This window comes from Trachemys scripta, chromosome 1 (genome assembly GCF_013100865.1).
Source record: "Trachemys scripta elegans isolate TJP31775 chromosome 1, CAS_Tse_1.0, whole genome shotgun sequence".
Classification (NCBI taxonomy): Eukaryota; Metazoa; Chordata; order Testudines; family Emydidae; genus Trachemys; species Trachemys scripta.
The window spans coordinates 88,796,203-88,821,835 of record NC_048298.1 but is presented as its reverse complement, the minus strand read 5'-3'; the positions used below and the strand labels follow the sequence as shown (position 1 = coordinate 88,821,835).

At 43.7% G+C, this 25,633-nt stretch overlaps 1 protein-coding gene across 1 annotated transcript; it reads right to left on the bottom strand.

Moving 5' to 3' along the window:
- Window positions 1-9,619: 9,619 nt before the first annotated feature.
- DESI1 (desumoylating isopeptidase 1) lies at window positions 9,620-25,479 on the bottom strand. Its single transcript, XM_034775307.1, has 6 exons — window positions 25,082-25,479; window positions 17,251-17,272; window positions 16,114-16,183; window positions 15,224-15,333; window positions 14,263-14,385; window positions 9,620-12,791 (listed from the first exon to the last, which is right to left on the bottom strand). Exons 1-6 carry the CDS (start codon window positions 25,170-25,172, stop codon window positions 12,698-12,700), a joined length of 510 nt encoding a protein of 169 aa, XP_034631198.1. The 5' UTR covers window positions 25,173-25,479; the 3' UTR covers window positions 9,620-12,697.
- Window positions 25,480-25,633: the final 154 nt, after the last annotated feature.

Sequence of the window (25,633 nt, the reverse complement as noted above, 5' to 3'; positions counted from 1 at the left end):
AGACATCAGTGTCATTTTTGATCCTTTCTGAAAAGTACCCCTGGGGATAGTATCAGTTACATTTAAGGTCACCCCTAGCTAGTGGCTACAGTTGTGTCACATACCCTTGGGACTGGGGGATTGGTGGAAAGAGGAATCTAATCCCGTGATGATCATGGAGGCTGGAAAATAATGGGGTAGGGATGACCAATCACTTATTCCGATTACAGTTAAATTAAATGCATTTGTAAACTGCGCAAGACAGCAGCTGCTGTGGATGCTGTGATGAGCCTGACGTAACCAGCCTTGTACTTTACAGCCAAGCAGCTCCCTCAGTGAGGAAAGTAAATCAAGGTTTCGTCTTAAAAAGCTACCCAATCTCACCACTTCTGGGGTTTGACGTAACACCTGTCGTCATGGTATCTATGTCCCACACCAAAACCCTTAACAAAAGGTGTTTTGCCTCTCCCAATTCCAGAGAAGCGTGACTGCGTGTTTGATTGGATAGTATCAGTTCTGAGGAAGGCTTTAGCAGGGCTTTGGAGCTGTGCTCCGGCTCTGCTCCAGCTCCAGGCAAAAACCTGCAGCTCCACTGTTCCAGAGCTGCTCTGCGTTCCAGCTCCAGGCTCCGCTTCAAGGCCCTGCTTTATGGAAAAGGCACGGTTTGATCAGAACAACACCTGGTTTGGCTTCAGTCTGGTCTCTGACAGATCTGCAGCTGGGGCTCTGCCACCAATACTGCTCTGTTCCCAGTGTCTGGGTTATCCATCTATACAGATACTTACACAGGACTGAGTCACACTAGGAGCGGAGAACCTCACAATAATTAATGAAAACAACAAGGAGTCCGGTGACACCTTAAAGACTAACAGATTTATTTGGGCATAAGCTTTCGTGGGTAAAAAACCTTACTTCTTCAGATGCTGGTGCCACCGGACTCCTTGTTGTTTTTGTGGATACAGACTAACACGGCTACTCCCGATACTTGACAATAATTAATGAGCGTTCCTCAGAACATCCCTGTGAGGTAGGGGAGCACTAGCCCCATTGTACAGTTGGGAAACTGAGGCATAGATGGATTAAGTGACTTGCCTAAGATCACACAAGTAATCTGTGTCAAATCTGGGAATTGAACCTAGAGCTCCTGAGTGTTTATGTAGTGCCGAAACCACAAGGTCATCCTTTCTTATCAACAATACCCTTTTGGAATGTAGCTGACTTGGGGGATTATGCAGGATAAAGCATTCTTTGCACTAACTAAATCCAAGTATGTTCAGTGCCTTGTAGATTAGGATCAGGACTGTGCTCTGAAACAAATGGGGAGCCAGTGGTATTCACAAAGCCTGGTTGTTGTGTGTCTGTGTTGGCCTTTGCTGCTAATGAAGTGCATGGGGTTAGGGAACAGCATGTGGACTGGCAGTGCCAAGGGAACTGCAGGTGGTGTGTCTGTAGCTCATCGTTACTGGCCAGGGTCTTTCTTCTACCTCAACCACTGTAACAGAAGCAGTGGATGCCCAAGAAGACTGCTCTGCCCTACTCTTGAGTGCTGGCTCAAGCCATGCCTAGACTTGGCAAATTAGCTAACACGTTAACAAACGTTTTCACTTGGGAAGCACAATTTTCAGTATCAATTCTTCTTTGCAAAGTCAAGTCTGTTTCTTCCAGTCATATTGCTTTGACCTGGTTATCAGTTATACCGCAAATAATTTGGTCCATCTGGAGTTCATGTGACTTAGCATTATTATGCAGGCCTGTACATAATGGTCAATAGTCTCACCTCACCCCCGGCTTCTTTTAAATAATATGTCTTTCCCAAATTGCATTCTTACATGGATCACAGTGTTCTTGACATTTCAGAATATTTGCTCTCCTGCTCTCACTGGAATGTGCTGTTGGGCTTCAACATCTCTGGACCCATCACATTTCACTTTCTGATTTCTCTTCAATACTTCTTGCTTTCAGTAAAATCTGCAACCATTTCTTCCAGTTCTCTACCAGATCCCCTGCCAGACTGAGGGATTCAGGTGACGTCACTTGCTCCATTTTTGTCAAAGATTTTGTTTTCTTCTGATACTGTGTTAATACTGTGACCCACAGAAGTGCTGGTAAAAGACTATCACCTGGCCTGGTCATACAAAAGATAAAACCTTATCACACAGCAGGGGGCAGTATCCCTAATGTTACCAAGGTGACTATTACACTAGGGTGCAGTGGTCCACTTCAGTGGAGATTTGCTCCATGAGTTTCTACCACTCCTCCCCACCTGCCAGAGGAGATCATTCATAAGCTGTTGTGCCAATTTCCATAGCATCTCCGGTGCAGAGGATCCTGGAGCACCTCTTTGAAGAGGCAATTATTGCAAGTGGCTACATGGGGGAGGGTCTGGAAATCTCTTTGCGGGGGGGCGGGACCATATTTTTGTTCTGTGTTTGTACAGTGTGATGGGTTAGATCACAGAAACCACCTTGGGAGCTGCTAACTGATGTGCCAAGACTACTTCTGCCCCTGCTTTCCCTGCTAGCTTGGGATCCCAGCACCCTGTCTTGCTGAGCCAGACACGCCCGTCTGCTCCAACACAGATCCGGGGTCTGAATTACTTGCCCCAAAACTGCAGACTTAACTGAAAGCAGCTTATAAAAGTGTTCTTGCCTTTGACACTCAGATGCCCAACTCCCAATGGGGTCCAAACTCCAAATAAATCTGTTTTACTTATGAATTGTTTGCCCTCTATAACACTGATAGAGAGAGATGCACAGCTGTTTGCCTCCCCCCCCCAGGTATTAATACACACTCTGGGTTAATTAATAAGTAAAAAGTGATTTTATTACATACAGAAAGTAGGATTTAAGTGGTTTCAAGTAGTAACAGACAGAATAAAGTGAATTACTAAGCAAAATAAAATAAAATATGCAAATCTAAGCTTAATACAGTAATACAACTGAGTACAGATAATATCTCACCCTGAAAGATGTTTCAATAAGTTTCTTTCACAGACTGGATGCCTTCCTAGTCTGGGCACAATCCTTTCCCTTGGTACAGCCCTTGATCCAGCTCAGGTGGTAGCTAGGGGATTCCTCACAATGGCTCCTTCCCTTTGTTCTGTTCCACTCATTTATATATCTTTTGCATAAGGCGGGAATCCTATGTCCCTCTCTGGGGTCCCAGCCCCTACTTCTCAATGGAAAGACACCAGGTTAAAGGTGGATTCCAGTTCAGGTGACATGATCACATGTCACTGTAAGACTTCATTACCCACTTGCCAGCACACACATATACAGAAAGACTTACAGGTAAAACACAGCCATCTGCAGTCAACTCTTCTGGTTAATGGGAGTCATCAAGATTCCAAACCACCATTAACGGCCCACACTTTGCATAATTACAGTAGGCCCTCAGAGTTATATTTCTAATTTCCTATACAAGAGTGGTACATTTATACAAATAAGATGATCACACTCAGTAGATTATAAACTTTGTAATGATACCTTCAAGAGACCTTTGCATGAAGCATATTTCAGTTATATTAGAATATTTTCATAAAATCATATAGAGTGCAACGTCACATACAGCACCTAGCACAGTGGGGTCATGCTTCAGGTCCATGATTCCTAGGCACTATCACAATACAAATAAGTGGTATGAACATACATGGAACTTTCTGTAGAGGTTCTTATACTGTGCTCGTATTTGTGCGCCTGCCAGTGGTGCGTTAAGCAATGTGACTACACATCTGTCATGTTGTTTGTTCTCTTATCCTCTCCCCAGCAGGAGAAGTGTGTGTAGTGGAGTGTCTTGTTTTTGGTAGGTTTTGTTTTGATTTCTATATACCTGCTGCTATGTGTTTGTGTTGGAGAAGGCAGGTCAAAGAAACAAACCGGTCACTTGGAGCAGAAGATATAGAGGCTTGTGATGGTCCTTAGTTCCTGGGGGAGTTTATTCCACAGTCTTGGACCAGCCCCAGGAGAAAGGGCTAGCTCCCAGACAAACAAGCTTTACTCTTAGTGGGAGAATCCCAATAACACTGAAAGTCTGACCTTGCCCCTTTACTAAAGAAGACAGAACCTTGGTAATTAGCAACCAGGAGAGAATGAATCTCAGGTGCTTTCAAATGCACTTTGTTAACTATCCTGTACAACTGACTAATGAAGGACTCAGGGTCCCTGGGCTGCTCTGTATCCAAGGAAACAGAGCAAGGGAAACAGAGACACACCCACCATCTTCATACAGAAGGCCTTGGCTTGTGCAAGATGTGTGTGCATGGGCTTTGTTCTCCCTCAGTTTACCCTGGGCCACAGCTACAGTTCTCTCCTAAGGAGCAGGAGGCGAGGAGGTCAGATTCTGAAAGGTGAGCTTGGTCGGGGCTATTTGCTTATCATTTTGGTGATACTGGAATAATCCAGGTGGGCCTGGAATGAGCTGGGAGGGTATATGGGTAGGATAGCCGCCAGGCGTCAGCATAGAATGTGACACTCCCCATCTGATTTCCACCCCCCTTTGCATTTCCAAGAGCCCCTTCCTACATCATCCCCATTAACGTCTTTGTGTTCTTTAATCTCTGATCTTTTAATCACTCCCTTGGAGGAGTCTATTCTACTCAACTGTCCATTTGCTCTGACTGGTAAAGCGGGACTGCATATTAGGTGACAGTTAGATGTGAGCAGGACTCCTCTGTTCCAAACGCTGGGGAGTGGAGTTGCAGGGGGTTGGGTCATCTACTGTATTTCCCCAGGCTTTGGTGCTGTCACAGTTGATTTATGTCTGGCCTACAGGGTTCTCTCCGTTCTACTTGTGCCATAGCTTGCTTATGACAAATCACATTCTACAAGGCTGGAGATATAGGTTTAACTATAGGATGTGATCCCCAGGTACACCTGTACACAGGTACAGATGTTTAGTGTGGCTGGCTTGCAGTTAGGTGGCTGAATGTTTATGTAGGTCAAAGAACATGCCCTAACTATGTTTACACATGGAGTTATTACTGATGAACTTTCTGTGTGAACACTGTTATTCCAGAATAAGAATGCCTTGTTCCTGTTTAGCTTCACCCAGTGGGTTAGATAACTAATGCACATAAGCTATCTCACTGTAAAATCCTAGTGGAGACAAGGCTCTGTAGTTCTCACTGCAGTGTAGGTAGGCAAGCTCAAGGTGGGTGGAGGGGTATAGTGTTGACCTTCCCTAGTTACATCATGGTGAAAACTGCCTGCCCCTTGCCTCCACTGGGATTTTACAGCAAGATAACAACTGAGTTATCTTATTATATTAAAAAAAACCCCAAACAAACAGTGTGTGTGTTTTGGTAATGAAGACGAGTGCATGTCAGGCAAGTTCTAGAAGAAACTAGCTTTGCACTGATGTGGCCTTCTCCTACAGCCTTGGGGGAATTTAGATGGAAACACTCATATTTAGAATCCTCAAACCAGGTTGTTTGCCAATATTATCTGTTGGGATTTAAGGTTTGTCTCTCTGTAATTAAAGGTGATCTGCAAAGAGGAAAACAATAAATAGAGTTCTGCTTCTTCCCTGGGCCCCCTTTTTATGTTCCAAATGCAGACCTGCTTATGCTTTACCATAGACGTTCAGGGCATATCTAAGCTTGAAGAGAGTATGTCACCTCTGCAATGGGAGGTGTGATTGCTGCACATGTAGGCATAGCTTGGATCCAGCCAGGATGAGTCCTTGCTGCAATGACAGCACCATGGGCTTCAATGCAGGCTGTACAAACCCATCCAGGATTCTGGCTAATTACTCTGGTGGCTAGCCCATGCTGCTGTGACATCACTGCTATTGGTACTCACGCTAGTTAGATTAAAGCTACCTCAGGTTTGGCTGCATGAGGCAGTCACACCATGTGATTGCAATGGGCACCTATCCTGAGGTGACTGGAGAGCTAGGAAAATGGTGACATCCCAAGCGAGTGACAGTTGAGCAACTGAGAAACCAAGGGATTTTTTATCAGACTGTTGCCATCTCTTTGGCTGAGACTCTCAGAGCTGTGCAGAACATTTAGCCCCACACCTGCGATTAGTTTCAATGGAAGAGGTGTAGCTAAGGCTGTCCCCTTGGTATAGCCACCAGTGGCCAGCTATCAGTGTAACTGCATTAGAGCAAACCCCTTGTGTAGCCAGGCAAAGCCATGATTTGACAGATACTGTTTTATTTCAACATAGCCACAGTGTACCTCAGTTGCCCCCTCTCATCATAGTCCAAGCAGTTCGCACCTTCTCTCGCTAACTCTAGCATTGTCTGATTCGTTATCAGACTTGCTCAGTTTTAAAAGATGCAGTTCCTGACTGCCAGCCCCGTCATCTCAACCTGCCCCTCTGAAAGCCAAGTCGGACTCTCTCTTGCCTGTGCTGTGGCATCACTGCCACAGATTCTGCAAGTTGTACTCTGCTCCACACTTACATTTAGCCTTCAGATCTTAACCCTTTTGGTCCCAACACTCTTAAACATCAGAAAATATTTTGAGGTCTGCTCAGACTGAGTTGGCTTTCATTTATTTTTGATTGGTCTCCTCACAACTAGAAACCTCCAGAGAAGCTTAATGCGATGGCAGAGCCACGGGCAGGGGAAGGGAAGGGAAACAAGTGTGGATGAAAGAACAAAGCTTCCTCACACCCTGTGTGAAACCACAGCCTTCTCGGTGGTTTAGAGTAGCTGGAGATACGTGCTCTTCAAGTTCTTGCAGTTGTCATTTCAGTTCTTCTTGTGCTCTTTGCTTTCAGGGGGAAGTGCTCAGCTACTGTTCTCCAGAGCCTTCCAGCCTGGGTTCTTGTAGATGCTTTGGATCAGCTTCCAGGCCAGCAGGTGCGTGGCGGAACATTCTAGGCTTGTGAGGCTTGCCCATAATCCAGGAAGCTGTACTTCCTCTTTGTAGCACCTTACAAGGATGAGAAACTGGTTCCCCCATAAAGATCACTCTTACAAAGTGAATCTTGCATAGATAAGAGGGATGTGGCTTGGGAGACTAGAGACCTCACTTTACTCACAAATTAGTACAGCAGCTGCAGTGCAGGGCCACAAATGTGTCTTGGCCCTAGGTTTAACAGGAAGAGGCTGCCTCAGGATAAACTCAGGCTCTATGCACAGGCTTCATTCCTTGGCATCTGAGACGAAGAAGCGGGCCTGTGGTGAAGTGTAGTTTGTGTGGAGACCGGTCCTTCTAGGAAGTGGACTGGAAATTAACTACCTTCAATCACACAGGCCACCAGATAGCCACTGGATGGTCATGACCTTCAAGCACTACTTCCCAATTGGCATTTCCCAGTCTGGCTTTGCAACAGCAACATAATGAGACCCAAAGTGTTTGTACCGAATGCGAGTTACATAACCATGAGACAAAATAGCAGTGCCATCTAGAGGTAGCTTGTTGTAGCAACTGCCAGTGAGTTGGCATTTTCTCAGGATTTTGCATCTTTCACTCCTATAAACAGATGTCAGACCGGCTTCACCCCTCAAAATCGGTGGAGTCACACCAGGGATGAATTTGGCCTGTTATGTTCTTCTAAATCTGTCTTCCTCATACTGTTTTGGACACCTCTTTGCAAGAGCCTGTGGAGAGTCCAAACCATTCTTTAACCGTCCTGTGTACTCTTTAGTACCAGCTGGCTAGGAGGAAGGCTCACATCCCTCTCCCCCTGGCAACAGGAATTTGCCCTCTGGGCAGCAGCAATATGTTTAATCATTCATAAGTCATCTGGGCTTGCTGTAAGGCTGTACTTGCCCTGGGCAAACTGTCATTCCATAGTTACTGAAAACTTTGAAGCCCCAACTAAATCACCTGTTCGGAGTATACGCTAGAGATCCCTCAATACATTCCCTCTACAGCAGCTGCTGCTGACATAAAAGCATTGCCCTGGAACAAGCAGCATGGACTATTTGCTGGCATTCCCCTTTTGGAATAGGTGTCTGCTCTCCTTGAGACCACTGCTGATAGCTAATGTCTAAGACCAGCTTTCCCATGCATGAATCTAAGTTTGGAAACTATGTAGCCACCGATGCAACTGCAATCCTGACTCTGACCCTGTTTGAAATTCTTGGTCCTTTAAAATATCAGCAGAATCCAGCTTCTTAGCATTAAGTGGGAGAGGTGGTGTCATAACTATAAAGGGAAGGGTAACAGCTGTCCTGTGTACAGTACTATAAAATCCCTCCTGGCCAGAGACTCCAAAATCCTTTTCCCTGTAAAGGGTTAAGAAGCTCAGGTAACCTGGCTGGCATCTGACCCAAAGGACCAATAAGGGGACAAGATACTTTCAAATCTTGAGGGGGGGAAGGCTTTTGTTTGTGTTCTTTGTTTGGGAGTGAGTTCGCTCTCCGGACTGAGGGGGACCAGACATCAATCCAGGTTCTCCACATCTTTCTAAACAAGTCTCTCCTATTTCAAACTTGTAAGTAAATAGCCAGGCAAGGCGTCTTAGTTTTCCTTTGTTTTCTCAACTTGTAAATGTACCTTTTACTAGAGTGTTTATCTTTGTTTGCTGTACTTTGAACCCAAGACTAGAGGGGAGTCCTCTGAGCTCTTTAAGTTTGATTACCCTGTAAGGTTAATTTCCGCACTGATTTTACAGGGATGATTTTTACCTTTTTCTTTAATTAAAAGCCTTCTTTTAAGAACCTGATTGATTTCTCCTTGTTTTAAGATCCAAGGGGTTTGGATCTGTATTCACCAGGGAATTGGTGAAAGGTTTCTCAAGGCTTCCCAGGGTGGGAATCCAATTGGGAAATGGTGGCAGCGGACCAGAGCTAAGCTGGTAGTTAAGCTTAGAAGTTTTCATGCAGGCCCCTACATTTGTACCCTAAAGTTCAAAGTGGGGATACAGCCTTGATAGAGTAATTATGCCCACCTGTCATTAATGTGCTATGAATTTATGTGGACAGATGCTGAAGCATGATAACTTGCTTGCATTCTGAGGGTTGAACTGATGGCTAACTAAAAGTGGGAAGGAATTTTTCCTTTTTCCCCAGAGCTGTGTTGATGGGAGCACAGGAATTACTATAAAGCAATGAATGTGTTAGGATGAGGTGGGTAGTCTATGCAATCTCTTCCCTGCTTCTGCAAGGAAAGCCAGGCCTTGAGCCTTCCTGTTATTTAAAAAAAAACAAAAATAAAAACACACAAAATACTTGGTGGATATCTTCCATTCAAAATGCTGAGATAACTAGTGTGTTCAGGGAGGTTCCGGCATAGGCTCCCTCACTGCCCAGCCCCTCTCTTCCTCTGTCTTAACTCAGCTTACCACCTCCTCTAGCAGCAAAGATTAGGAGGTTTTATTGTTCCCCACCCATTCAATGTTATGAAGGCATCTTACTCAAGTGAGGGCCAAAGAGCACCCCCTCCATCCAGCCATCTTTCAGCAGCACTGACAGGCTCTTCAGAGCTCTGTCAAATGTCAAAGAAAGTAGCCCTGATGCAGGAGCAGGGTGTGCATGGAAGCACTGTCCCCAAACTTGATGCTGCTTGTGACCAGCTCTACCAGAGTGAGGCAGCCAGTACTCCCTTCAATATCACCAAATGGCATGAACTGCTGGGGCAGTTTCCCAGCCCACATCTTGGTATTGATGGATAGGCCCTGGTGGGGCTCTAGTCACTTGCTTCTGTTCAGGCGCTGTGTCAACACATGAAGTAACACAGAACAACATACTATAGTTCCGTTTATTGTAATAGGGAAAAAAACAGAATAAACCAAACACCACTTTCTGCCTAGAGACATCATTATTGTAATGTAAAAATGCATCCCCTCTGTCCAGACATTGTTCAGCAGCACTGAGGGGAACCCCAGAAATACAAGACAGAAAACAAGAGTTGCGGCAAAGGGGTTCTGCTCTCTTCCAAGATAAAAGGTTCAGTTTCCCTGCCCCTTTGTTAGTCAACTCACTGGAAGAGCTTTACTTACATACATTTACATATTTATTTCTCATTCTATCTTATATACCTATAAATAAGTGTTGGTGGGTGGAATGCTGGGTATACGCATCTGCAATTTATACATAGCCCATCTGAGGAACTGGGCTACTAATAAGCCTACAGAGCATCGGGTGGGCTCACTACACAACCATGTTAATTGGTTGGGGTAGAGGGGGCTCACTTTCATGTAATTCGTTTATCAAGGAGCCCAGCGTTAGTGTTGAACTCAGGCCCCTTTCTGGGTCCCCCCCTACAGTGGGACTGTCCCATGGTGCCTGCAAACAGAAGCTGCTGCTGAGTAAAATTTTATCCAGTAACTTTTTTTTTTTTTTAAAGTAGCAGCGCTATCTGTCCTGGGATTAATGGGGTGGAGGGACAGCAGATTCCAAAATACATGAGGTGAATCTGTTCCCCTTCTTTCCTCTCTCCCAGAAAAGATGTAAAAGGTCCTGAAGTTTGCTGGACAGTCAAGTAAGATCCAGGCTCAAGACTAATTAGTGGGATACATTGCTAGGGTGTATGCTGGTCTCCATTTATACAACAGGAGATGGGAAAGGACAGGACAGGAAGACATACAGAGTATAGGAAAGCAGAGGAATGCAAAGACCTGTTTGGTGGTACTTCTGAGGGAACAGGGAAAGAAGGGCTCTGAAAACCACTCACTTTAGAACAGTTTCTGCAGACTATGCATTTTCTGGGTTCTGGGAATGTCTGTGCAAACCAGGAGCTGCTTCTAAAGGGCATCTGCTCCCACTGCTTATGTTCTACCGCACCTGGAGTCCAGATTCATCACAATGAAGGGCTGAGGAAGAGGACTGTTATGTTACAAGGAGAAGATGACACAATGGAACACATTCTGGATTGCATTGACCATTGCACTGCACCTTGTGTAGTTATATACACTTTATCAGTCTGACTTGATAACACATTTTACCCCCACTAGGTATTTGTGTAAAGGACTACACAACATGCAGGGCAACATCAAACTGAAACTAAAATCATCCTCTTCCTTCTAAACAGTGTGCACCACTTTTAGTTGTTACTGAATAAGCACAACAGAAATTGCTCTCCAAAGGATATCCTTTTGGAACTATTAACAAGGGTAGAAGCTTAACAGAGCAAGGTCACAACTGCTTTAGGATCTTAGGAAGTGTCCTGTGCACTGGTGTGATTAGAGGTTGAGGCAGGTCTAAAGTAAGCTTGGAGCAGTTCTTTGCACAACAAGACACTGGGCAAAGCGTTCTGCACATGCAAGGTCCTCCTGTTGGCAGGATCTGGGGCAAGTACTCCCCATTACAGAGTATCAGCAACACTAGTGGCCATAGGGGGAAGATCCCACTGTCCCGTGACTATCTTTCTTTCATTGTCTCTCCTAAAGACAGTTGCTGGAGAATCAATGTGGGGAGGATAGCTATACTTGAAGGAAAGATAGCACCAAGTACCCCTTCTTTCCTTTCCCTAACCTCCTACCCACAAGAGAGTTGAATGGAGAGGCCGCAGTAATCTTCAATCAGGGGAGGATGTTGTTCTGACCCAATCCTTTGCCTATTGTTCAGCCTTACCCACTTCCAATGATAGGCACGTGTATCCCTTGAAATGTCCCTGATGCCCCGATGAAAAGTGTAGAAATTCTATTTAGAGACTGTTCTGCTTTTGTCTTGCTCATCCCTCTTTTTCTTTAATTTGGGGAAATTTACGTGGAAACCAGATAGCAGCTTCTGCAATGCTGACCCGCTGTTTTCTTCACACATTTAATCAGACTCATCTGTGACATCACACTCAACTGCCCTGGATTATGGTGTCACAGAAGGCTGGGACCTTAGTGCTTATGTTGTGACTGCAAACAGATGCTGCAGACTGTTTGCAAACCTTAGATTAATGTGCAGCTGCCATGCTGTTCTTTCCGCACTGTGCATGCAACACTGACTCAGCAGGGCAAGAACAGGCCCCATGCAAAGGTAGTCAGTTTCAAGGGGTTTTTGCACAGGAGCCTATGAGCTTGCTTGCTATGGGGAGAAGGAAAAGTTTCACTTCATTTTACTTTTACTTGACCTTTATTTTCCCCTGACTGAAAGGGAGATCTTTTGGAGAGGTCCTGTCCTCCACCCCTTAATTCTTGGATCTAGCATTATGAGGCTGGTGGTGACACTCTGGTGCAGTCACCATCCAACTCATACCTAATGTCACTGAAGACCTTAACACTGAGAGGCTAGCAGGTTTTATTCAGCTAGGAGACCTTTCCCCTGTAACAATCCCACTGAATGTTCTGATTAGGCTAGGTTAACTTCTCCACTGGAGCAAACAATACAACATTAATGGAATAGTGAGAACGTTTTAATATTGGGGACCCACTGCAGTATTACAAAGCTCACTGTATTTTCCTGTTACAGACTGCAGCAAATATCCCATAATATGGGCAGTGAAGAAGAAAAAAGATGCAAGTCTGGCAAGGGATTGCTAGGACTCTTAACCCAGTGCCTCCCCTTGGGTACCCCAAATTGAGTAATGGGCTCTCCAGTCTCCATAGAATGAATTCCCACATCTCCAGCAAGAGGGCTATTTAGAAAGTGTCAGTGTACACAGACAAGACAGCCTTAACAAGTTAGAATAATGCTATTAGAAATTATGGCAATCTTTTTGGTAGCATTGTCCTACATGCAACCCGATAAGTCATCTCCCTGGGAAATCTGAAAAAACATCTTGTTATTTCCTTGGAGACAATGCTGATGTGAAATTATAAAATAGAAATCTGGTAGATTTGTGTGTTTAAAAAGGAAAAGCCTGGCTGGGCACATCCATCCATTTGTGTTAGCTCTGTCCATTATGTCTGCGGAAGGTATTCCCACCAGGTGGCTGGATCTGGATGGAGTCCAGGAGAGGCCTCAAAGCTTGTCCAAAGGGTCTGAGGTGGCAAGGAAATTAAAAAAAAGAAAAAAGGACATTTATAGATCTTAAAGTGATCATGCTACATATATACAAGGATTTCTCATGCACCCTTGAAATGTAGCCACCTCTGAAACAGAATGAGATGGCCTTTATAATGGCAACTTCGTAAAGTCCTGTTCTTCAATGAGATACTTTATATGGTTTAATTTAACCAGAAGTAGCAACTTTAAATGTTTGTTCAAACTCTAGTTTTCATGAGCCAGTTCCTTGAATCCTAACATAAAGTAGTGTCAAGATAGCAGTACCCTCTCTGATACTAACTTTTAGTAATTTATCTAGTTACCTGAAGTGATCAGAATATGATTTTGCAAAGCAGTTTTCCATTAAGTGTCAAACATCATTAAATAGTGGAGTAGTAGCTATCCAACTGAAACTCCTAAGAGAAAGTTAGGGAGGCAGAATGTCAAATTTGAGCTAAATTCAAACTTGGCCAGAAACATAGTGACTAGCATCAGTAACCTTGGAAAAAGGGCCATGGGATCTTTAATGGTCACAAGTGTCCAAACCTTAGTTTAATAGATGGCATCTCTGGCAGCAGAACCACTTCTGTGCAACTCTGGATCAGTATTCACTGAATAATTCCTACTGAGTCCTGAAGCATCTGAGTTTTCCTTGAAGGTCTCCTATTCAAGTATACACTGGATCTGACTTTGCTTAGCTTCATCTTACAGCCCAGTACAGGAGAAACATTTCTACCAACTGACCTTGCGTGTCACAGTCAGGTACAGTGCTGTTTGTGATAAGAGGAGAACTGGATGGTGCAGCTCTCCTTACTGACTCAACTGAAAGTGCATACCAAAGGAGGCTAAGCTAGCCAGTGAGATCTACAAATCTCAGTTGTGATGAGAAGGGATGTTATAGAACTTTCACTTATTTCCTCCCTTCTGCATCCTCTCCTCCCATCCAGCCCCTGCTTTTAAGTATCTCAAAAGCAACGTCAAAGCTTTACCTCCATAGGGCAACATGGCAAGCCTCAACACAGTGATGGCCCTCTGGGGCAGGAAAGGTGACTCATTAGCGATGCCCACACCCTGCCCTGAGATGAAGACATTGCTTATTTTAATTTCAAAGAGGTACTAGTATCCTTAGCCACTGGCCTTTATACGGCTCTCTGACCTCTTATATACATCTTCTCAAGTGATTTAAAAAAAAAAAAAAAAAAGCCTAGGGAGGCAGTTAGATTACATTCATTGATGGTAGAAGAAAAGAATCTTCCACCCTTCCCTCATCATGATAGGATCAGTCATGGTGTGGAGACTGTCATTGCATATAAAGGCCCAAATAAATGAAGTGGCATCCTCTCCCTGATCTCATGAGGTACAGCAGGTACCAGTCCCCACCTAGGGCTTACCAGATGTGGCAGCAAACATCCAAGCATAAGCACGAAGCAACATACTACAGATAGAAACAGAGAAGATTGTACTCACGTGGAAAGGACTTCGGACGGAAGGTCAGTAATGTAGGAAGGGATCTTTCTTCCTGTCAGGAACTGCGCCACTTCGTTACTAAAGGTGTTGCAGTTATGTTCAAAGAGATTATAAGACTCTCCTCTGTGCCCAGGAGAGGAGTTCAAACACAGAAGAGAGAGAGTCAGCAATAAATACCGCAAGAAAAGGAACTCAAACCAATAATTAATTACATCAGCACCATTCATCCTAAAGGACCCTAACACGATTTAGACAACACACTAGTCCGTTCTCTCTCCAAAACTCAGCTGAGTTGGGGATGGAACGTGGCAGCCATTCTGCACTACTGACACTACACAAAAGCCTTTTGGAGGAGAAATGAGTACCAACTTCTTCACTTGAAATTACAGAAGAAATAGTAGATCCAAGTAATTACTGAGGTTGGAATTTCACCGGGACACTAAGTAAGTATTATTGTTAATTACTTTTGTGAGAAGTGCCCTTGGCTTTCTAATGAACACAGGAAGTCAGAACCTTGGTTTTACATATCCCCTGAAAGAGGGTAGCTCCAGCACAGTGTTTCAGTACTGGCTCTCATAGTAAAGTGCCCCTATTGAATGAACACTATTTCCTCCATCATGTAGGTCTTCCATGAAGGTCTCTCATCCAATACATACCGGGCAAAACCCTGTTTGCTGTCAATATTCAATGTGGGCTCAAGATCCAGTGTTGCAGGCATCCTGACAGAATTCTTTTCCAGCCTTGATCAAGGCCTGGGTCCACCCAAGTGTTATATAGCTTGCAGTTGATCATGTGCCAGTTCTAGCCCCACTATTCCTTATTATCTGGTTAGTACTAAACAGTATACTAGTCAGATGAAGCTTTGTGTTAGTGAGACAGGCCCTGGGACCCCCACCCCAATTTTCTTTTTTTTTTTTTTTGGCAAAGAAATGTTAAAAATCAAATAAAAGTTATAACTCACCGGAACATGGATTCTCCCAGCGAGGACAAGTATTCCAGGAAAATTTCTTCTGTAACTTCTGTGCTCCCCAGGTCTACAACTGAGTCTGGGGGCCCGAGCAACGTCCCTCCCTGTGAAATGCACAAGCAAAAGAAGATGCTAAATGGACAGAATGGATTCTGATGGAGCACTCCAAGGGGTGGGGATTCCTGCAGTCCAGAATGCTGCTGACATAAACAAACTAACATGGTTTGCCCAGGAGCAGGGAAAGGGGCTTACGGTATCAGATTCAGAGCAAACTATTCTGTCCTCAGCTCTCTCCAGTTAGAGAATGAGAGGTACAAGACACTTCATGTGGCTTATTCTGCAACTTGCTGCTGTGTTCTCCATGCTGTTCCAGAACGGTGTGGCAGACCTGTGTTTTAAGATGCTTTCAGAGGGTGAACTTTGGGCTAAGACCACCCCAGGAACTGGAGAGGATATCAAGGTAGTCAATGTGTGTGCATTTTAAATACCGTGAATCACCAAGGTATAAGTATAAAAATCCTCCATTTAGTGCCAACCCAGGCAGCCAAGGGGTGGCTGAGCTGCAGGAAGCTTCTTTCTTTTCAGAATGCTGAGCTCAGGAAGCCCCCTAGTTTGTTTTGAACTCTGGCTGATGTAAACCTTAACTTGTGGTTGGGACCAAACCCATGGTGCAGGATCCCTTTTCCCCAGCTGACCAGCCATCATGACCCTTAGTACCTCACCTGGCTGAATCTTGCAATCTCTTAAGACTAAATACACTTGTACGCTTTTCCTAAAGGGCAAACACAGGGCACTCCTGATTAGAGAAATTAATCATCATCAAGAAACCATATGGGAAGAGAAAAGAGTAGATCTAGGAAAAAGTCCCAAGAAAGCTAACTTACAGGTGCACAGCTGGAAATCCCACCACTGCCATAGAAGAACTCATCCTTATGGACAATTATGGAGGTGTGCCTGTTGAGGGAGAGCAAGGAGACATGAAAAGGAAGCTATATGAAAGAAGAAGAGGAAATGTTTAAGCCAGCATATAAACCACTTATATGAGTGGATGAAAGACTAGAAGTGTAGTACATGTTGCCTAAGGTATTATTGAGGCAAATAACTTAAAGTCAAGAAAAGACTGAGACCCTTCTATGAGTAGGAATAATGTCTGCTGGGACACTAACCAGAAGAAAAATAGTCACACTGGTTATCAAGCCTCATGCTACACTGCAGGTGGGAGCGAATGGCTCAGCCAGGATCACCATGGTACCTAAGACACCAGAAAAGGTGGGAGAAGAACCCCCAATAGCTTTCCTTCTCCAGCCATATGCACTGAAGGACAAAACTTCTCTCACAGGCAGTTAGAAACTTGGGAAAGTTCGGGGCATGAATTACCCAAGGTCACCATGTGGACAATGGCTGGATGATTGGGACTGGAAAAGAGTTGGACAGTGAGTGGGATAGTTGGATGAGGGAGGACAGAGTGGTTGACTGGTGAGGGAGGATGAAAGATGTTGGCCAAAAGGCCCGTAATCCTGGATGGGAGACTTTGGCGAGTTGGGCATGATTGTGCTTTATCTATTGGAGAACATATTTTCTAACAAAATGTACATATAGCTACTAAGTAACCATGTGGTGGTATTTTTGTAACCTTTGTCTGTAATCCTCCTATTTTCACCTGCTGTTGGTGCTCTCATGTTCAGTCATGTCTGCAATCGGAAGCTATGTTGTTTGGGACAGAGACAGTATCCTATGTTTGAAAAACGACTAGTACATTTTGGGTGCTGCTGCAATAAAATATGTAATAATAAATTATTGTTGGTATTGAGGTCCATTGAAAAGAACTGAAAGGAGATTTGCACAGTGCCTAATTCAATGCTATCAATCTTCCTTCTAGTAACTCTAAGAACATTCAGAAAGTACCTCAATCTCTGTTCAGTACCAATGTGTTCCTTCAGATCTAAAACATTTATAATGCCATATTGGAAATGCTACCCAACGTCTAACACACATTATGCAAGTTAAATCTAGTCACTTACCAGATCCCATCCAGCTGTTTCCCTGTATGTAGAGAGAAGGAGAGAGTCATCGGCAACTTCCTTTACACAGTTCAGTCTACTTGCTGTCACTCACCTATGCATCTCTCACCTATTACCACATCTTGCCTTAACCCCAAGCTGCAATCTTAATGCCAAAGTTGTATCTTTCTAAAGCAGTGGTTCTCAACATGGGCTACATGTACCCCCGGGGATACACACAGGTCTTCCAGGGGGTACATCAACTCATCTAGATATTTGCCTAGTTTTATAACAGGCTACATAAAAAGCACTAGCAAAGTCAGTAAAAATAAAATTTCATACAGACAATGACTTGTTTGTACTGCTCTATATACTATACACTGAAATGTAAGTACAATATTTATATTCCAATTGATTCATTTTATAATTATGTGGTAAAAATGGGAAAGTAAACACTTTTTCAGTAATAGTGTGGCTGTGACACTTTGTCTGATTTTGTAAGCAAATAGTTTAAGTGAGGTGAAACTTGGGGGTATGCAAGACAAATCAGACTTCTGAAAGAGGTACAGTAGTCTGGAAAGGTTGAGAGCCATTGTTCTAAAGCAGGGATCGGCAACCTTTGGCGGGCTCGGGCCGGTTTGTTTACCTGCTGCGTCTGCAGGTTTGGCCGATTGTAGCTCCCACTGGCTACGGTTCGCCATTTCAGGCCAATAGGGGCTGCGGGATGCGGCAGCCAGAACATCCCTCGGCCTGCACCACTTCCCACAGCCCCCATTGGCCTGAAATAGCGATCCACAGCCAGTGGGAACTGCAATTGGCCGAACCTGCGGACGCAGCAGGTAAACAAACCAGTCCGGCCCGCCCGGGGGCTTACCCTGGCAGGCTGCGTGCCAAAGGTTGCCGATCCCTGTTCCAAAGGATCAGGAAAAATAGCTTTTTTTCATTTAGTAATGAACTATAGTGCTAGTGAATGGTGCCACACTGTCTGCACTGGTGACTTAATTTCTCTGTTTACTTGCATGAGGAATTGGTCGTGCCAGACTTCTCCGCCAACATACTCGTCCTAACCCTGAATGGGCCCACTTCTAGGGAGAAGAAGAGAGCACCATTTCAGTGGCCCAGTCAGTCCTTGGCCTCTAAGCTTACCAACAAAGGTGCTCAGTCAGTACCAGGTGTACTACTAGTTTCATACTAATTTCACATAATCCATTATACAGCCATCATAGAATAATGAATTTCCTTTTCAGTCACTACTGATAAAGGGCCAGATTGGAACTTGTGACCTAGAAGTGAAGGCTCTGTAGCTCATTCTCAGTATCTCTTCTTAAAAATAAAGTATGGGGCTGAAATGTAAATAGGCTTTAAAATTATAACCTACCAAATCTGAGTTGTTGTTTTTAATCTACCACCTTATCCATTTTGTGACTTCAGTCAGCAGCAACAGTTAAAGACTTGTTGCAAAGATCACTGAATTCAGAAGATGAAACGAAAAAGCCACTTTGGTTTCAGCTCATTTTGAAACATAGAAATCTGCCTCATGACACTAAACTAATTAGAAAGTGACTAAAAAACCAATACATGGAAATTGACTTGAATCAGTGGAAGAGGAATTGGAGACTGGACAATGGAGAATTATACATACAGTGTCTATTCTTATGTGTTTGTACATCACCGAACATAACTGGACCCCTATATGCACTATTAGAATATAAATAATAATTCATTTGAAAGAGAACCCAATAGTGTCTCCCTTTCAAAGATAACCTGTAGGGCTTTTAAAAACAGGATTGGGGTAGATAAAAAAGTTACAAATATTTACACCTTGAAACTAAATGTGAAAATAGCTTCCTCCTTCACTCATCATGTCAAGAATATAGTTCAGAATTCAGTGTTTTCTCTGGCAACAGGTGATGACTCTGTCTAAACAGTACAGATAAAATAAACTTCAGCTGCTAGTTTATAGAGACAGACTCCTGGCAGCAGGTTGGAGAGGAAGGAACTAGTTTTCTAAAATTTGATTTTCTATGGTAATTCTCTCTAAAAATGTATTATATTAAACAGGGAGGATGTCAAGATAAACTGTGTTTTAAAGCATTCCTTTACATGTGCCAATGCCTAAGATTCCTAAATTGGAATTGTTTTTAAAATCAAGGTCTCTTCACTATTTCTGCTGTTAGTTTTTGTACTTCATTCATCATAGACAGTGAAGCTCTACTGGATAGTTCCATTGACTGATTATAATTTATTAGTAAAGAGAAGTTGTGTTTGGATTCCCAACGCTGCAGGGGAATATCAACATTAAGATCAAGACATTTTAAGTTGCTTTTTACAAAATTTACGACTAAGCTATTTGATAGCCTTTAGGCCTTGATTCATCAAGATACTTAAGCATATGCATATCTTTAAGCATGCAAGTAGTCCCATTAATCAGATATTTATATACTTTGCTGAATCAGAGCCTAAGTGATTTGGGAGTCTACACGGGTTTTTTTTGTTACTTTAATTTTTTTTAAAGATTTCTGTTTCAAATAGTTATCTTGCCAACCTAAACACTATTTATGGGGGCAAGAAAATAGGTTAAAGCTCATGGGAAATAATTCCACTGCCTCCAAATTAATTGTGGGAATTTGAAGAATTACTAGACTTTATTTACTTGTTCTGTGACTAAGTTAGGACACAGGTTCATAGTTAGGATACAAGGTCACTTTTAGACTAGAAACTGAGCCTGTATAATTTTAGAATCCAATCAAACGAGATTACTTCCAGGCGTGGGTTTATCCAGAAGGCCATGTAGTAGGAAGATTAGATGGCTGTGAATCATCCATCGTGTTGGCACAGTTAATTTATTAATCTAGAGGGTTAGGGGATGGAGTGTATGCATGTGCAGGTTTTTAATCTCAAATAAAAGTGGAGTTTGTAGATGGATCTGGATTAATCAAATCCAAGAACAGTGTACTAGTGATGCATGAAGGGATTATATAAGGAAACAGCTTCTACTCAGGATACCAAATACTCTGACTGGGATGCAAAACTGGTGCCTACACTGGCACAAAAGTGAAAGCAACACCTGTTCCGTCAGCTGGGTAGCAGGGAAATAAGGTGCTATTAAATTTAGCATTTTTAGTCACTTAGGATGACACCTCATTGCTGAAAGAATATTGCCCTACTTAGTGAAACTGCAGCACAATGCCAACAGAGTCTGCATCTGAGTCTCATTTCCTCATTCCCAGAGGTGGCTGGGAGTGTGCGGAGATAAGGTGTATGAGGCAAGGGTAGAGTATTTCATTTTCAACCAATCCTCTTTAGCAGATGCTTTGGGGCAAAGCTGATTCAGTCTTGCTCTGGAACCATCCTATTCTCTTATTTAAATCATGAGGCGCTGGATGGGGGATAGAAGGAAAAAGGCAAGAGATAATTCAAGTAACAGTTATCCCTTGCTCTCAGAGTCTTTATGGGCTAGTGGGGTGGGAAGGATGGTAGTGCTTGTTGCATATTCCATCAAGAACTGTTCCAACAAATGTATTCCTAATTGATTGACTGATTCGCAGTGGCAGCTTTTGCCTTATACTGCAATCTAGGATTCCACTCATACACACATCTGACCCATGAGTCAGTGCCATTGGCTCAGGTACATGAGGGGAGCAAGTTAGAAGAGGCCCTGAACATTTCATTTGCATATCACCCTGAAAAACTTGTGCCAGCACTGAAGTGGTGGTACATTAATCCTCACCATGGATCTCTCTTAATATTAGGGTAGCTTGTTCACAATCAGCTTCCAGTTCTCATTTGCCCCCACCCCCTCCTGGAAGAATAAGACCAACATCCTAAGAATGGAACTTCCACTGCTTTCCCATTGGTGAATATTTATTATTTTACTGTTTTAAAGCCAGTTTAGTTGGACATGCTAAATTAGTCAAAGCCCATCCCAAAGGCTGAAGGGTAAAGCAAGTTAGATAAATGCCATTGCAGTTTTGGATTGCACATATGACATCACAGACAAGGAAGGTGATAGTCCCTAGATGCAGTAGAGACTAGTGTTCAGTAGTGCATACCTCAATATTAGAAAGATGTCTGGTACATTGGAAGGAAAATTCAGGGAAGAGTTACACCAGAAAATGGATTAGGGGGATGGAAGGAAAACTATATGCGGCCAAAGGACATGATTAAGTCACTATAACATCTGTTTCGACAATGCTATAGAAATCTAGAATTGTCCAAGTTCAGCATTCAGCTACTGTGGTGATGATCGTTGTACAGTTACCTTATAGAACTTTCTACAAGTATTTGAGGGATCAGAGGACTGATCCTTGAGCTTTGTACTGACACATATTAACACAATACCCATGACTACTTCAGGATTCCTCTAACCTATCTGAAATTGGCAGGCAATTATGCCTTTGCTGTGGTGGGTCCTATGATGTGGAATCTGCTTCCCTTTGATACACATCTCATTTCATTCTTCCCCTCCTCTAAAACACCTTAAGAACCTTCTGGTCCTTTATTTGTCACCTTCCTTTCCAATCTTTATTTTAAGTGCATTTGTATTTTAAGAAGGTGGCATTATGAGGAATTATCACATCAAAGAAAGAGTCATACTGTTAGAGCTAAACTGGATAAAGCAAAGAAGAAGATACTGTAAGGAGTAATCCTGGACTGGCTAGGGGTTACAAGGGTTTAGAACTAAATCATCTACATTATTTCCCTATCTAATTCTTGTATTCCATGAAGCTTAAGAGTCTCACAGCTGAACTGCCTTGGGCTCCAAAGGAACAAAAGCTATTGGCTGCATGAGATCCTTATATAAAGCCAATCTATGGAGTAGTGCCAAACCGCTTTTGTGGCCACTTAAAAGAGAATGGGATGTATTTGGCGAAAGAAGGTACTTTTCCCATCTACCTACTTTGGGGAGATCTATGGAAAACCACTGAGGTCAGATATGGCAATGGGGAGCCCACACTAGAGATTTACTGCCACTCAAAGAATAAAAAACCAAGATCTATCTTTGGGACAGTCCAATCACCAAATTCATATGATCTCAAATATTCTGAAGTTTGCTTTGTCACTGTGACAAAGCAAACCTAGTGGGCATTATTCCCAGAACTCATGACAAGTTGCCCAATCTCAGATGTTTATTAACCATCACTAGCAATCAGTATTTCCCACACAACTGTGGATTCTGATCCAATTTGTTAATTTTCCTCTTTCTTTCTGCAGACTCCTATAAACTTAGACCTGTGCACTGTTTTTCAAGCACATTATTTTGCAATTATTGGGTATTGTAAAAATCATAGCATACTTATTACCATTCAGAAAAAAATAAAGAAAGAATAAGTGCTAAATGTATCATTCAGCAATTCATAAAGCAGCAAAATACTAAGACTGGCATCTTATGTCATACCAGAACTAGAATGCTTTGGCTTGGTCTGCATATGAATTTGCATTGTAATAACAAAAGATGTGAATGAACATTAGTTTAGTTTTCAGTACAAGCCTGTGGATGGACACTTAATCCAGAAGAAGCATGGCTAAGGTTGATTTAGCTAAACTTTCTCACATTTAGTTAAATAATTACAAATTTGTGTGTAAACCAGGCTTTAGAGTCATATTGATATTTCCCCTCCAGCCCAAGATAAAACTTAGTCACTAAAACCATTACAAGAGAAAGTTACATCCTTGCCAGTACAATGGAAAAGAGCCTGAAGGGAGAAATAAGTATTTGTAATTATTTTGAAATTATCCAGCAGGGGGTGGAATAGCGGCATGCACACCTCTCAAAGCTGCTACTTCTGTCTATCTGTCATACACGGAATTAATCGCTTAGGGTCTCAACAGGAATGTTTTCTTCTCAAACTCACAAACTCACTGTTAGCATAGATGGGCCTTCATGCTGAGTATAATTCAGGCTTTCATTTTTATTTTTAAAAAGCCACAGGAAAGCACAACATCTCTCTCTCAGGACAGGCAGATGAAATTACTGCCAGCAGTTCACAGTCCATAGGGCCATCTACTCAGATACTGAGGTGGCTGGGAAGGCTGATATACATTGTTAGCCTGACATGGGGCAGACAGTTACAGGTCTTCCTCTTCCTACAAGGCCACTTCACACTTCAGAAACCATACACAAGAGACACAATTCCTCAAAGTCATCAAACTTTTGATCAGTCAGTTGACAAAGGACAAGTTCTTGGTAAGAGAGTTGATAGTGATATGCATAAACTATTGTAGCCAGATTGGTAGGATACATGGCCTAGTCTACACCACAGACAGTACACAGTACAGTACAGAGTCACAGTACAGCATCAACCTATTAGAGATATGAGTGACATTGCAATGGGTGAAAAAGCTTTGTCCCCATTCAGTCTCTCTAATAAGGAAAATCATTATTGTCAAGAATCAGTTTTCTACTCACACCCAGGGGAGACTGAAATGATCTCTCATAGCCCCATTTTAAAAAAACAGTTTCAGACAAAGGATAAAACACAATCCTCCTTCATACAGAGCTACTACACCTGACAGATCTTATCCAGCTGTATTGTATAGGGTCCTAAAATAGTTTGCTACCAGGACAGAAAGTCAATATACTTCAAAGTTCAATCTCATGGTCAACAAGTATTTTTGCAACCTCAAAGTAAATGGAAATTTCAGAGAAGAAACTACTAAAGACAGCATCAGTTTCATAATCCCAACCAATATTCAGTTCCTTTCTGGTACCAGATACCCACCCTGTACATCTTTTCAAACCCTTCCAAGAAATGCTTTCTAGCCCTCAAAATAATTTGTCTAATTACCAACACCTAAAACAGAGAAATTTCTTAGTGGAGAGCTCATGTAATAGGTCTACCATTTGCCATATTCCACAAGGACAAAGTAATCCTCATAACAGTCAATCTTAAAATTGAAGATACGTTCTGGGTATTTCCACACATATTTTAAGAAATAATTACTTTTACTTATGCCCCTAAATCCACCATACCCAGAAGAAATTGATGGTATATCTTGGGTGTCAGCAAGGTGGTTACAATCTATCTGATCCAGGACAAAATCCTTCCAAAAGTTTGACCTCACTTATCAGCCAAGTTATGATTAAATCTGCCATATTAAAGTTGGTAATAGAGCATTTCAAATGATTAGCAAAGGGGCCTGCACCTCCTTTACTCATAAAGTTCACCCATTAAGATCCTGGACAGAAAGATCTATCTCTTGTGAAAAATCTGTAAAGTGGTAATAAAGTCATACACTTCCAGGAATTGCTCTTTAGATGCACAAGTGTCATGTAGTGTAGCATTTGACACTGGAACGCTGCCCATGGTAATATTCAGTACTTCTACCACAGATATTTATAAACTGCTTAAAACAGGTATCTATTCTAGCCTATTTCAAAACAGGATCAGTCCCACCCTAATGGGATTTTATCACCAGTGTTGCACTGATCTGTGAACCCTACTGTACCGTGTCAAACGGGAAAATGTATCCATCTGCTTTGAAAATCTCTTTTCTCTTAGATAAAGGGCCAGAGCGCCACTCCACTACGATACAATGACTGCGAGCGAGCCTTTGTCCCCCCGGGGAGCAGTGTGTGGGTTTGCTGGGGGGCTCGGCAGTTCCCAGCACTCTGGCGGGACACACGCTACTTTGCACCTTGGGAGCCGTCCCAGCGTCCGACTCCCAGGAGTGACTTGCCTCCAGGGCAGCAAAGGGGGAGACCAAGGGGCCGCTGGGGGCAGGATCCGGGACAATCCTCCCCGCAAGGGCCCGGCCCAGCGCTCCCCCCATCCCACGGCCTCGCAGGCCCCTCCCGATCCCAACCCTCCTCCTCACCCCACCGACCCTGCCCCCGGGCCAGCTCCCTTACCCAGCATGAGGGGGCTGAGGCGCCGGGCCATGCCCTTGGACAGGTCGTAGACATAGAGCTTCACCAGGTGCAGGGTGGGCGGCGGCTCCATGGGGGGATGGGGTCCCTGGGGGGATAGGGGCCCTGAGAGGGACTAGGAGGCTCCTTGCCCGGGGGACGGCGGGCGGGTGCCGGCCGAGCGGAGGGAGGGGGGAAGGGAGAGCCCGGCCCGGCCCCGCTACTTCTGGGTCCACAGCAGCGGCGGCGGCGGCACCAACTGTGAGGTGACAGAGGAGGGGGAATGCTCCCTCTGCGCATGCGCCACAGCCATAGACCGGCCGGGCGGCTTGTCACTGCGCCGCTATAGAACCCGGCGCCGCTGCTGGGGCGGAGCTACAGCTAGGGCGGGGTGGGGCTGTGGCGTTAGGATGCGGGGCTTTTGCTGGTGGGAGGGGTTATTTCATAAGGAGGGGGTACATGAGGTAAGCGAGCAGGACTCCATCTTGTGGGCGGGGTTAAGGAAGGGACCAGCTATTGGCTGGAACGCGGTGATGCCCTGTGAAGGTGGCTCTT

Excerpts from the sequence above, each read along its gene's own strand:
- DESI1 (XM_034775307.1), bottom strand. The coding sequence starts at position 25,172 with ATGGAGCCGCCGCCCACCCTGCACCTGGTGAAGCTCTATGTCTACGAC. Across the intron at positions 16,184-17,250 it reads AAACAGCTGGATGGGATCTG|GCACACCTCCATAATTGTCC; the intron begins GTAAGTGACTAG and ends CTCCCTCAACAG. Across the intron at positions 14,386-15,223 it reads CTGGGAGAATCCATGTTCCG|AGGAGAGTCTTATAATCTCT; the intron begins GTGAGTTATAAC and ends TCCTGGGCACAG.